General features: G+C 46.9%; 1 protein-coding gene across 1 annotated transcript in view; it reads left to right on the forward strand.

The window, feature by feature from the left end:
- The first annotated feature begins 248 nt into the window (after window positions 1–248).
- LOC141106880 (uncharacterized) overlaps window positions 249–12,484 on the forward strand; it is a 57,829-nt gene continuing 45,593 nt past the window's right edge. Inside the window, exons 1-8 of the mRNA XM_073597809.1 lie at window positions 249–399; window positions 530–694; window positions 781–904; window positions 1,021–1,118; window positions 1,221–1,382; window positions 1,505–1,736; window positions 3,811–5,386; window positions 8,034–8,227. Coding sequence (XP_073453910.1) covers window positions 322–399; window positions 530–694; window positions 781–904; window positions 1,021–1,118; window positions 1,221–1,382; window positions 1,505–1,736; window positions 3,811–5,386; window positions 8,034–8,227 — 2,629 coding nt within the window. The 5' untranslated portion in view covers window positions 249–321. The remainder of the gene's footprint in view (window positions 400–529; window positions 695–780; window positions 905–1,020; window positions 1,119–1,220; window positions 1,383–1,504; window positions 1,737–3,810; window positions 5,387–8,033; window positions 8,228–12,484) is intronic.

Genomic DNA, 12,484 nt, shown 5'->3' on the forward strand with positions numbered 1-12,484 from the left:
TTGTATACCCCTTCAGATGCTGCGTAGACCCACATCATCTCTTTAGAACCCATTATGTCCCTGGCTCCTGAGAAACAGTGTATTAGATGAGACACAGCAGTCTCTGGGATATTGATTTGACCCACTGGGAAGATTTCCTGTCACATCCTGTTGTGTTAGACACCCATCACTTGGAAGCATGTTCCTAAATGGCATACTGGCAACCGAAAACCTAAACAGAGATTCTAACCCAGGTTTTCTCAACTAGGGTTCCATGGTCATTTTATTATTCATCTGCAGAGAGGAGAGCCCTGTGTAGATCACATAACCACTTCAACAAGGATGGACAAGAACCAAAGCCACATGACTGAGAGGATATTAGACCTCACCCTGAAGATCATCTACCTGCTGACCGGAGAGGTGAGGAGGATTCTAGGAGGTCACATGACATCACTCTTATGTATTTACTTAAAACTCAGATCTGACCACAGAGGTGAGGAGGATTCTGGATAGTCTGTAGTGATCATTTCTACTTTCTGTCCTTACACAGGATTATGAAGTAGTGAAGAAAACATCGAGTGAACCATTTACATCCAACAGTTATGTTAAAGGGGCATCACCCATCACAGTGCCTCCACCTCACTGCCTGAAAGAAAACTGTGGAAAGAAAGTTCTAGAAGTCATCAACAAGATGATTGAGGTGCTGACCGGAGAGGTGAGCGCTGCCGGGAATTCTGGGACATTATCCAGTAACAGACAAGGGATGTGTCTGGATGGTGACTGTATCATTGTGTGTGTCAGGTTCCTATAAGGTGTCAGGATGTCACTGTCTATTTCTCCATGGAGGAGTGGGAGTATTTAGAAGGACACAAGGATCTCTACAAGGACGTCATGATGGAGAATCAGCCGCCCCCCAAATCACCGGGTAAGAGGAGACTTTATTGTAAAGGAGAGAGCAGTACGGAGGGTCCACCTAGATCCCCCATCATCTGATAAACACATAGAAACAATGTATTCAGTCAGTGTGTGTGTTTCCTACAGATGGATCCAGTAATGGGAACCCACCAGAGAGATGTCCCCGTCCTCTGTATTCCCAGGATTCCACACAGGAAGGTCACACCATCCCTCACCATCATCAGGTAGGTGGGACTGAGCATGTATTCTAAACCATGAGAAGACGTTCTATGAAATTCCTGGTTCCTTCCTTTGTGCAAATGTATTCTGTTATCCTTGGGGTTTAGGGTGAAGAAATTAAAGACATTAAAGTTGAGGTTAAAGAGGAAGAAGAAGAGAGGTTGGTGAGTGGAGATCAGCAGTCTATGGAGGAGGGTTGTCCTTTGGATTCCCACAATTCTACACAGGAAGATCACCAATATACAGAGAATAGTAGATCAGGAGATCAGGTAGATGGGACTGGGCACAAAGAACTAAAACATAATTCTATGAGAAGATATTTTACTATGTCATCTCTTATTATTGGCAGCAGTGTTTCCAGATGTTATATTTTATCATCTCTGGAATTTAGAATGAAGAACGGAAAGACATCAAAGTTGAGGATAAAGAAAAAGAAGAAGAGAGGTTGGTGAGTGGAGATCAGCAGTCTATGGAGGAGGGTTGTCCTCTGGATTCCCAGGATTCTACACAGGAAGATCACCAATATACAGAGAATGGTAGATCAGGAGATCAGCAGTCTATGGAGGAGGGGGAGGTGATTATGAAAAGTAAACCGGTGGAATCTTCTCTACTTCTCAACCCAAGTAAGTAATAAACACTAATTGCAGAAGCATTTCCTTTTTTAAATGTACTTCTTTGCGTTTAAAGAATTAATTTCATATATTTTCACGGGTTGAAAAAGACAAATGTTCTTGGAATTCACCCCCAAAAATTAAAATCTAAACCTGCTGTTTAGATGTGGATGGAGGAAGGAAATCTATATCAAGTTTGGCCCAATTTTCCAACAGGAATGAAATAATTCCATCCTGTTCCCGGAAAATTTAGTCAGATAATTTCACAGATCAACATTCTACTGTTTTTAATTCCTACAAATATTAGTGGCTGAAGAAACCCTCAATGATATAATACATTTTTGTTTTTGGGTTTAACCACTTCCCGCCCCAGCCTATAGCAGAATGACGGTCGGGAAGTGGTTCAGTTATCCTGACTGGGCGTCACATGACGTGAAACAGGATAACAAGCCAGCGCCTGCCTGCAGGGGGCGTGCGGCGATCGGTGCTGTGGTGTGTCAGTCTGACCCACTGCATCTCCGATCTTGGTAAAGAGCCTCTAAAGGAGGCTCTTTACCACGTGATCAGCTGTGACCAATCACAGCTGTACACCGCGTGAACCAGGAAGTGCCAGTAATCAGCTTTCCTCGGTTCGCGCTGACAGGGAGAGCCGATCGGCGGCTCTCCTGTCAAAGGGGTGTGCACTGATAGTCAGCATATCGATTAACAGTGCAGCCCCCATCAGAGGTGCCCACCACAATGCCAATCAGTGTCCAGCATCTGCCAGTCAGTGCCCACCCAAATCACCAATCAGTGCCCATCAATATGCCCATCAAAGTGCCAATCAGTGCCCATCAGCAATGCCTGTCAGTACCTTCTCATCAGTGCTGCTTATCAGTGTCATCTATTAGTGTCCATCAGTGCAGCCTATCATTTTCGGAACGATTTGATTTAGGACTGGTCTAAAAAAGTATCGACCGATTCAAATTCTGTGTGAAGAAAAGCTTATTTATTTTTATTTTTTATCACTTTTATTCCTATTACAAGGAATGTAAACATCCCTTGTAATAGAAATAAGCATGACAGGGCCTCTTTATTGAGAGATCCTGGGTCAAAAAGACCTCACATCTCTCATTTATCCTTCAAAGCAGAAGAAACGAAAAAAAAATTATTTCTTTAAGCCCGAGAACCAGAAGTGACGTCGTAGGTCGCTCCGGTCCTCCTAGGGTATAGAGCCAAGTGGGGGCTATCTTGCCCTCAATCGGCTTCCTGCCTAGCCATTGGCTGCATCGGATCGGTTCTGGGCTTACCGACGGCTCCAGTAAGCTCAGAAACGACGATAAGCGGCGGGGTGGGATTATGGCATCTCTGCTGCTGCCTATAAAAGTGATTCCGTGGTGAATCCGCCACCAGGATCACTATTATCTGAAAGCCGGCCACCTAAGGGAAAAAATTATACCGGGTTATAGCTGCTGCCATAGACCCGGTATTTAACGTCAAAATCATGACGTACATTCCTATATCTAGTAATTTGACCAGCTCTGCTCTAGGCCCATCTCCATTCTTTAGTATTGTCACACTTCCAAGAAATGAGGTGGAGGAAGGTCCATCTCCATTCTTTATTATGTTGTCACGCTTCCAAGAAATGAGGTGGAGGAAGGTCCATCTCCATTCTTCAGTATGTTGTCTTGCTTCCAAGAATTGGGGTGGAGTAAGGTCCATCTCCATTCTTCAGTAGGTTGTCACGCTTCCAAGAACTGAGGTGGAGGAAGGTCCATCTCAATTCTTCAGTATGTTGTCACGCTTCCAAGAATTGAGGTGGAGGAAGGTCCATCTCCATTCTTCAGTAGGTTGTCACGCTTCCAAGAATTGGGGTGGAGGAAGGTCCACCTTCATTCTTTAGTAGGTTGTCACGCTTCCAAGAATTGAGGTGGTCCATCTCCTTTCTCACAGTAACAATGCCATCAATGCGCAAACAATATTACAACGTGATTTTTCTGCTTTGATTGCACCCAGTTCCATGCCGGAGCTCTGAGAAGCTGTTGAATGCTCTACCAACATAATGTATGAGACTTCTAAAACTTATTTAAAACTTGGTTTCCAACAGATGGACTCTATCTATGGAACTCTACTGAGGGACATCTTATTGTATCTCAAAGTTCTCATGTAGACGATAATGGAATTGTACAATACTTTGTAGGAGTAAATCCCATTCCTCAAAGCATCCATCACAGACCTTCCCATCTAGACAGATCAATGCATCCCTCTAATTGTGAGGAACCTCCACAGAAATCGAATGTTGATCGTCAAGATGTCCATCTCAGATCTCACAATGTGCCTACATCAACGGATCCATCTAATCCCAAGGAATGGTCTTCAAGCCCTCAAGGTGTTCACGCAGGAGTGGACTCATTAGCGTGCTCGGTCTGTAGGAAATCTTTCACTGAAAGCAAAGACCTTCTCACGCACCAGAAAAGTCACACGAGTGCGCGTCCTCACGCGTGCTCCGAGTGCGGGAAATGCTTCGTTCACAGAGGAGACCTTCTTCGACACCAGAAACTTCACACGGGCGATCGTCCATATTCGTGTTCTGAGTGTGGGAAATGTTTTACTGAGAAAAAAGTGCTCCTCACGCACCAGAAAAGTCACACAGGGGAGCGTCCTTTTTCATGTTCAGAGTGCGGGAAATGTTTCATTCTGAAAAACGCACTGGTTAGGCACCAGAGAATTCACACGGGTGAGCGTCCGTTCTCATGTTCATTTTGTGGGAAATCTTTCATTCAAAGAGGAGACCTTCTTAAACACCAGAGAATTCACACGGGGGAGCGTCCTTATTCGTGTCCAGAGTGCGGGAAAGCTTTCATTGAGAAAGGAAAACTTGTTATACACCAGAGAAGGCACAGGGGGGAGCGTCCGTTCTTATGTTCAGAGTGTGGGAAATGTTATACTGAGAAAGCAAAACTTCTCGCACATCAGAGAATTCACACGGGCGAGAGTCCTCATTCATGTTCAGAGTGCGGGAAATGTTTCATTCAGAAGTCAGACCTTCTTAAACACCAGAGAATTCACACGGGCGAGCGCCCTTTCTTATGTTCAGAGTGCGGGAAGTGCTTTACTGAGAAAGGCGCACTTCTTACACACCAAAGAATTCACACGGGTGAGCGCCCTTTCTTGTGTCCAGAGTGTGGTAAATGTTTCCGTCACAAGAAACCACTTATTACGCACCAGAGAATTCACACTGGTGAACAGCCTTTTTCATGTTCAGAGTGCGGGAAATGTTTCATGGAGAAAAAAACACTTCTCGCACACCAGAGAAGGCACAGTGGTGAGTGTCCCTTCTCATGTTCAGAGTGCGGGAATTGTTACAGGGAGAAGGCAAAACTTGTTGCACACCAGAAAATTCACACGGGCGAGAGTCCTCATTTATGTTCAGAGTGCGGGAAACGTTTCGCTCAGAAATCAGACCTTCTTAAACACCAGAGAATTCACACGGGCGAGCGCCCTTTCTTCTGTTCAGAGTGCGGGAAATGTTTCATTCGCAAGGAAGCACTTACTGCGCACCAGAAAATTCACACCCGTGGTCATCCTTTTTCATGTTCAGAGTGCGGGAAATGTTTCACTGAGGAAAGAGATCTTATTACACATCGGAGGAGTCATACCACTGAGGGTCTGATTTCCTCCTAGTGAGAAATTCTTATTATACCCACATGAAGATACACTGTATCCCCCAAAAGTAAGTACACCCCTCACATTTTTGTAAATATTTTCTTCTATCTTTTCATGTGACAACACTGAAGAAATGACACTTGTCTACAATGTAAAGTAGTGAGTGTACAGCTTGTATAACAGTGTAAATTTGCTGTCCCCTCAAAATAACTCAACACACAGCCATTAATGTCTAAACCGCTGGCAACAAAAGTGAGTACACCCCTAAGTGAAAATGTCCAATTGGGGCCCAATTAGCCATTTTCCCTCCCCCGGTGTCATGTGACTCATTAGTGTTACAAGGTCTCAGGTGTGAATGGGGAGCAGGTGTGTTAAATGTGGTGTTATCGCTCTCACTCTCTCATACTGGTCACTGGAAGTTCAACATGGCACCTCATGGCAAAGAACTCTCTGAGGATCTGAAAAAAAGAATTGTTGCTGTACATGAAGATGGCCTAGGCTATAAGAAGATTGCCAAGACCCTAAAACTGAGCTGCAGCACAGTGGCCAAGACCATACAGAAGTTTAACAGGACATGTCCCACTCAGAACAGGCCTCACCATGGTCCACCAAAGAAGTTGAGGTCACGTGCTCAGCGTCATATCCGGAGGTTGTCTTTGGGAAATAGACGTATGAGTCCTACCAGCATTGCTGCAGAGGTTGTAGGGATGGGGAGTCAGCCTGTCAGGGCTCAGACCATACACCGCACACTGCATCAAATTGGTCTGCATGGCTGTCGTCCCAGAAGGAAGTCTCTTCTAAAGATGATGCACAAGAAAGCCCACAAACAGTTTGCTAAAGACAAGCAGACTAAGGACATGGATTACTGGAACCTTGTCCTGTGGTCTGATGAGACCAAGATAAACTTATTTGGTTCAGATGGTGACAAGCGTGTGTGGGGGCAACCAGGTGAGGAGTACAAAGACAAGTGTGTCTTGCCTACAGTCCAGCATGGTGGTGGGAGTGTCATGGTCTGGGGCTGCATGAGTGCTGCCGGCACTGGGGGGCTACAGATCATTGAGGGAACCATGAATGCCAACATGTACTGTGACATACTGAAGCAGAGCATGATCCCCTCCCTTCAGAGACTGGACCGCAGGGCATTATTCCAACATGATAACCACCCCAAACACACCTCTAAGATGACCACTGCCTTGCTAAAGAAGCTGAGGGTAAAGGTGATGGACTGGCCAAGCATGTCTCCAGACCTAAACCCTATTGAGCATCTGTGGGGCATCCTCAAACGGAAGGTTGAGGAGCGCAAGGTCTCTAACATCCACCAGCTCTGTGATGTCATCATGGAGGAGGGGAAGAGGACTCCAGTGGCAACCTGTGAAGCTCTGGTGACCTCCATGCCCAAGAGGGTTAAGGCAGTGCTGGAAAATAATGGTGGCCACACAAAATATTGACACTTTGGGCCCAATTTGGACATTTTCACTTAGGGGTGTACTCACTTTTGTTGCCAGCGGTTTAGACATTAATGGCTGTGTGTTGAGTTATTTTGAGGGGACAGCAAATTTACACTGTTATACAAGCTGTACACTCACTACTTTACATTGTAGACAAGTGTCATTTCTTCAGGGTTGTCACATGAAAAGATAGAAGAAAAGATTTACAGAAATGTGAGGGGTGTACTTACTTTTGTGAGATACTGTATTTAAAATTGCATGGAGGCATTTAAAGTGTATATTTGAAAATAAAAATATGTATATATTTATTCTGTCTATTTCTCCAGTGCATGCACATTTCTTCATGTTTTCACTCATTAACCACTTCAGCCCCGGAAGGTTTAACCCCCATTCCTGACCAGGCCATTTTTTACAATTCGGCACTGCGTTATTTTAACTGACAATTGCGCGGTCATGCGGCGATGTACCCAAATAAAATTGGTGTCTTTTTTTTCCCCACAAATAAAGCTTTTTTTTTTGGTGGTACTTGATTGGTTTTTATTTTTTGCGCCTTTAAAAAAAAAAAAAAAAAATCTGACAATTTTGAAAACAAAAACAATTTTTTTTTTTACATTCGGCTATAAAACACATCCAATAAAAAAAATGTAAAAAATAGAATTTCTTCATCAATTTAGGCTAATATGTATTCTGTTACATATTTTTGGTTAAAAAAAAATCCAATAAGCGTATTTTGATTGGTTTGCATCTACAAATGATCTGATATATTTATGGATTTTTATTTTTTTTTTTACTAGTAATTGTAGCGATCAGCATCTTATAGCGGGGCTGCGATACTGCAGCAGACAAATCAGACACTCAATGACACTGTCTTTGGAACCTGTGACACTAATAGAGTAACCAGTGCTAAAAAATATGTACTGTCACTGTACTAATGACATTGGCTGGGAAAGAGTTGACATCAGGGGCAATCAAAGGGTTAAAATGGAAGTAAAGCTGGTTTGTCAACAAATGGCTGACAGGCAATGTATTTATGACAGAAGGGACCCTATTGGTCTCTTCTGTCATAAATGCATCCTTCTGTCTGACAGCTGTCATGTCCGTTGAGCCGCGCATGGGAGTCACATTTATTGCATTCGTGGCTCAGGGAACATTTACGCCCCCCCCCCCCCGATCCGTGCCGCGGTAAATCTGACTCTCGTGGGAATGCACGGCTCAGCGAACACTTACGGCCCCCGTTCCGTGCTGCGGTAAATGTGACTTCCATGCACATGCGTGGGAATCGCGTTATCGTAGCCTGGCCTATCAAAAGCCCGAAGGCACGGGACCCAGAAGGAAGACCGGGCGGAGATGGAAGCGCCGGGGAACGTCCGGATCGGTCCCAGCATTGCGCTGAAGGACACCGTAGGACAGGTAAGTCATACTAGCACATTATGCCATAACCTACCTGGGGGGGCTTAAAACAAAACTTTTATAGCGGGCTTTACTTCTTTTATAACTGTGTGCCTAGCCAGTGTTTGTGTACTGTGGGGGGAGGTGCTTTTACTAGGGGGAAGACATGGTCTCTGCTTTGCAGGAACACAGGATCCGTGCCTTCCCTACTGATGGAACGGCGACCTGCCTTGTTTACCTCTACTGAACGATTGGTGGGTGCCGGCGGACATCGAGTCTGTGGTACCCGCTGATCGGCTGCATTATCACACCAGGAGCGAGCCGCCGGCGCGTATTCGCTTCCCCTACCCAGAAGTGCAGGATCAAGTGTGTGTGTGTGTGTGTGATTGTATATATATAATGTGATCCTGCACACAGCAGCCACCCTGTAGCAGTAAAACCGCTATACGGCGGTCGTAAAGTGGTTAAAATGTTGCGAATACAGAAAAATACGGGTTCATCTGCCAGACACCCAGGAAGCTTAAAACTTCCAGTAGTGCGCTTTTTCTTTCTATTTTTTTTTTTAAGCCCGTGGTGTGTAAAACTCCAAAAACTCCACCCGGTGCCAAAACAAAGTGCACACCAAAATGTGAACACAAAAAGTGCACACATATGGTCCTCCAAAATAGAAGGACCTTGCCCTGATCCCCCAGGGCGTTAGGCTGCAGACGGGGACAGGGGTACTTTCACATGGTCCGTCTGGCCGAAGCCAGACAGACCCCGTTCTCTGGGACGTCTGCCGAAAAATAGACCACCCCAAGTACTAGGTGGGACCCCCCCGAAGGGAGACCCCAATGAGAGGGGGCGAACTAAGCCAGGAGGCCATGTCCACCCCCTCCTAAGACTTTCAGGGCAGGCCTGAAGACCTACACCCTACTCGTCAAACGTGAAACAAAGTGTACATACCCAACAACCAAAAAAAAAAAAAATACATAAAGTGACACACAAGACAGACAACTTAAAGGCATAGTTGCCAACATTGTAAAAAAAAATTATAGGGACACTTTTTTGCCTGTAGGCGGAGCCTTGTTATAATTGCGGGGCGGAGCATTCGTTTGTAGGCGTGGCACCGCAAAAAAGAAAAATGTGGCAAAGAAAAATGGGTGTGGGTTCAGCTAAATAGTGGGCGTGTCTTAAAGGAGCATGGCTCTAAGGGGGTGTGGTTAGAGTCTGAGATGAACGAGGGATGGAGGGAGAGAGAGATGGAGGGACAGCAGGCCCAGATCCTACACCACAATAGAAAAATGTGTATTCCAGAAAGTTTAACAATCAGCAGATAAAGATAGTGGGCGTGTCTTAAATGGGCGTGGCTCAAAGGGGGTGTGGTTAGAGTCTGATATGAATGAGGGATGGAGAGGGAAAGGGGGGGAGAGGGATGGAGGGACAGCAGCCCCAGATCCTACACAACAATAGAAATATGTGTATTCTAGAAAGTTTAACAATCAGCAGATAAAGATACTCCAAACACCTGGTGTTAGCACTTCAATCATCCCGGCACCATGGTTGTTATGGTGTCAGGATGATTGAAGCGCATTATTTCTATTATTACATTGTAATATAAAATGAAATCATTCAACTCACCATAATGCAGAATCAGTGTTAGCCCCGAGCGTGTTACTTGCCACTGTCGCCTGCCACCAGATGCCATCAGGTGCCCCCAGCGGAGTCTGTCCATACATCAGGTGCCCCCAGCAGCGGAGCCCCTCCTTACATCTGTATCCCCAGCAGCGGAGTCCTCCTTACATCTGTGTCCCCAGCAGCAGAGCCCCTCCTTACATCTGTGTCCCCAGCAGAAGAGCCCCTCCTTACATTTGTGTCCCCAGCAGCGGAGTCCCTCCTTACATCTGTGTCCCCATCAGCGGAGTCCCTCCTTACATCTGTGTCCCCATCAGTGGAGTCCCTCCTTACATCTGGTGTCCCCAGCAGCAGAGTCCCTCTTTACATCTGTGTCCCCATCAGCAGAGTCCTCCTTACATGTGGTGTCCCCATCAGCAGAGTCCTCCTTACATGTGGTGTCCCCATCAGCAGAGTCCTCCTTACATCAGCGTCCCCAGCAGCGGAGCCGGCCACACATCAATGTCCCCATCAGCAGAGTCCTCCTGTGTGTCCCTGGCAGCAGAGCCCTCCTTCATGCCACATCTGTCATGTCCAGCGGCAATGAACACACTGATCTACGAGGGGGTGGGGGAATTAGAAGGTGGTGATGGGGAAAGGAATGTGCTTGGGAGGAGGGGGCTCTCGTAGGGACACAAGTGTGCAGGAGAGCTGTCTGAGAATGTAGTGTGGATGGGGGGGAGGAGAGCTGTCTAAGAATGTAGTGTGGATGGTGGAGGAGAGCTGTCGGAGAATGTAGTGTGGATGGTGGAGGAGAGCTGTCGGAGAATGTAGTATAGATGGTGGGGGAGAGCTGTCGAAGAATGTAGTGTAGATGGTGGAGGAGAGCTGTCGGAGAATGTAGTGTGGATAGTGGGAGGAGTGCTGTCGGAGAATGTAGTGTGGATGGTGGAGGAGATCTGTCAGAGAATGTAGTGTGGATGATGGAGGAGATCTGTCGGAGAATGTAGTGTGGATGATGGAGGAGAGCTGTCGGAGAATGTAGTATAGATGGTGGGGGAGAGCTGTCGGAGAATGTAGTGTAGATGGTGGAGGAGATCTGTCGGAGAATGTAGTGTGGATGGTGGAGGAGAGCTGTCGGAGAATGTAGTGTGGATGGTGGAGGAGAGCTGTCGGAGAATGTAGTGTGGATGGTGGAGGAGAGCTGTCGGAGAATGTAGTGTGGATGGTGGAGGAGAGCTGTCGGAGAATGTAGTGTGGATGGGGGGAGGAGATCTGTCGGAGAATGTAGTGTGGCTGGTGGGAGGAGATCTGTCGTAGAATGTAGTGTGGATGGTGGAGGAGATCTGTCGGAGAATGTAGTGTGGATGGTGGAGGAGAGCTGTCGGATAATGTAGTGTGGATGGTGGGGGGAGAGCTGTCGGAGAATGTAGTGTGGATGGTGGAGGAGATCTGTCGGAGAATGTAGTGTGGATGGTGGAGGAGAGCTGTCGGAGAATGTAGTGTAGATGGTGGAGGAGAGCTGTCGGAGAATGTAGTGTGGATGGTGGAGGAGAGCTGTCGGAGAATGTAGTGTGGATGGTGAAGGAGAGCTGTCGGAGAATGTAGTGTGGATGATAGAGGAGAGCGGTCGGAGAAAGTAGTGTGGATGGTGGAGGAGAGCTGTCGGAGAATGTAGTGTGGATGGTGGGAGGAGAGCTGTCGGAGAATGTAGTGTGGATGGTGGAGGAGAGCTGTCGGAGAATGTAGTGTGGATGGTGGAGGAGAGCTGTCGGAGAATGTAGTGTGGATGGTGGAGGAGAGCTGTCGGAGAATGTAGTGTGGATGGTGGAGGAGAGCTGTTGAGGAATGTAGTGTGAATGGTGGAGGAGAGCTGTCGGAGAATGTAGTGTGGATGGAGGAGGAGATCTGTCGGAGAATGTAGTGTGAATGGTGGAGGAGAGCTGTCGGAGAATGTAGTGTGTGGAGGAGAGCTGTCGGAGAATGTAGTGTGTGGAGGAGAGCTGTCGGAGAATGTAGTGTGGATGGTGGAGGAGAGCTGTTGAGGAATGTAGTGTAAATGGTGGAGGAGAGCTGTCGGAGAATGTAGTGTGTATAGTGGAGGAGAGCTGTCAGAGAACGTAGTGTGTATAGTGGAGGAGAGCTGTCGGAGAATGTAGTGTGGATGGTGGAGGAGATCTGTCGGAGAATGTAGTGTGAATGGTGGAGGAGAGCTGTTGGAGAATGTAGTGTGGATGGAGGAGGAGATCTGTCGGAGAATGTAGTGTGAATGGTGGAGGAGATCTGTCGGAGAAAGTAGTGTGGATGGTGGAGGAGAGATGTCGGAGAATGTAGTGTGAATGGTGGAGGAGAGCTGTCGGAGAATGAAGTGTGGATGGTGGAGGAGAGCTGTCAGAGAATGTAGTGTGGATGGCGGGGGAGAGCTGTCGGAGAATGTAGTATGGATGGTGGGTGGAGAGCTGCCGGAGAATGTAGTGTGGATGGTGGAGGAGATCTGTCGGAGAATGTAGTGTGGATGGTGGAGGAGAGCTGTCGGAGAATGTAGTGTGTATGGTGGAGGAGATCTGTCGGAGAATGTAGTGTCGATGGTGGAGGAGAGCTGTCGGAGAATGTAGTGTGTATGGTGGAGGAGATCTGTCGGAGAATGTAGTGTAGAGGGTGGAGGAGAGCTGTCGGAAAATGTAG

Source organism: Aquarana catesbeiana, linkage group LG08, assembly GCF_042186555.1.
Source record: "Aquarana catesbeiana isolate 2022-GZ linkage group LG08, ASM4218655v1, whole genome shotgun sequence".
Taxonomy (NCBI): Eukaryota; Metazoa; Chordata; class Amphibia; order Anura; family Ranidae; genus Aquarana; species Aquarana catesbeiana.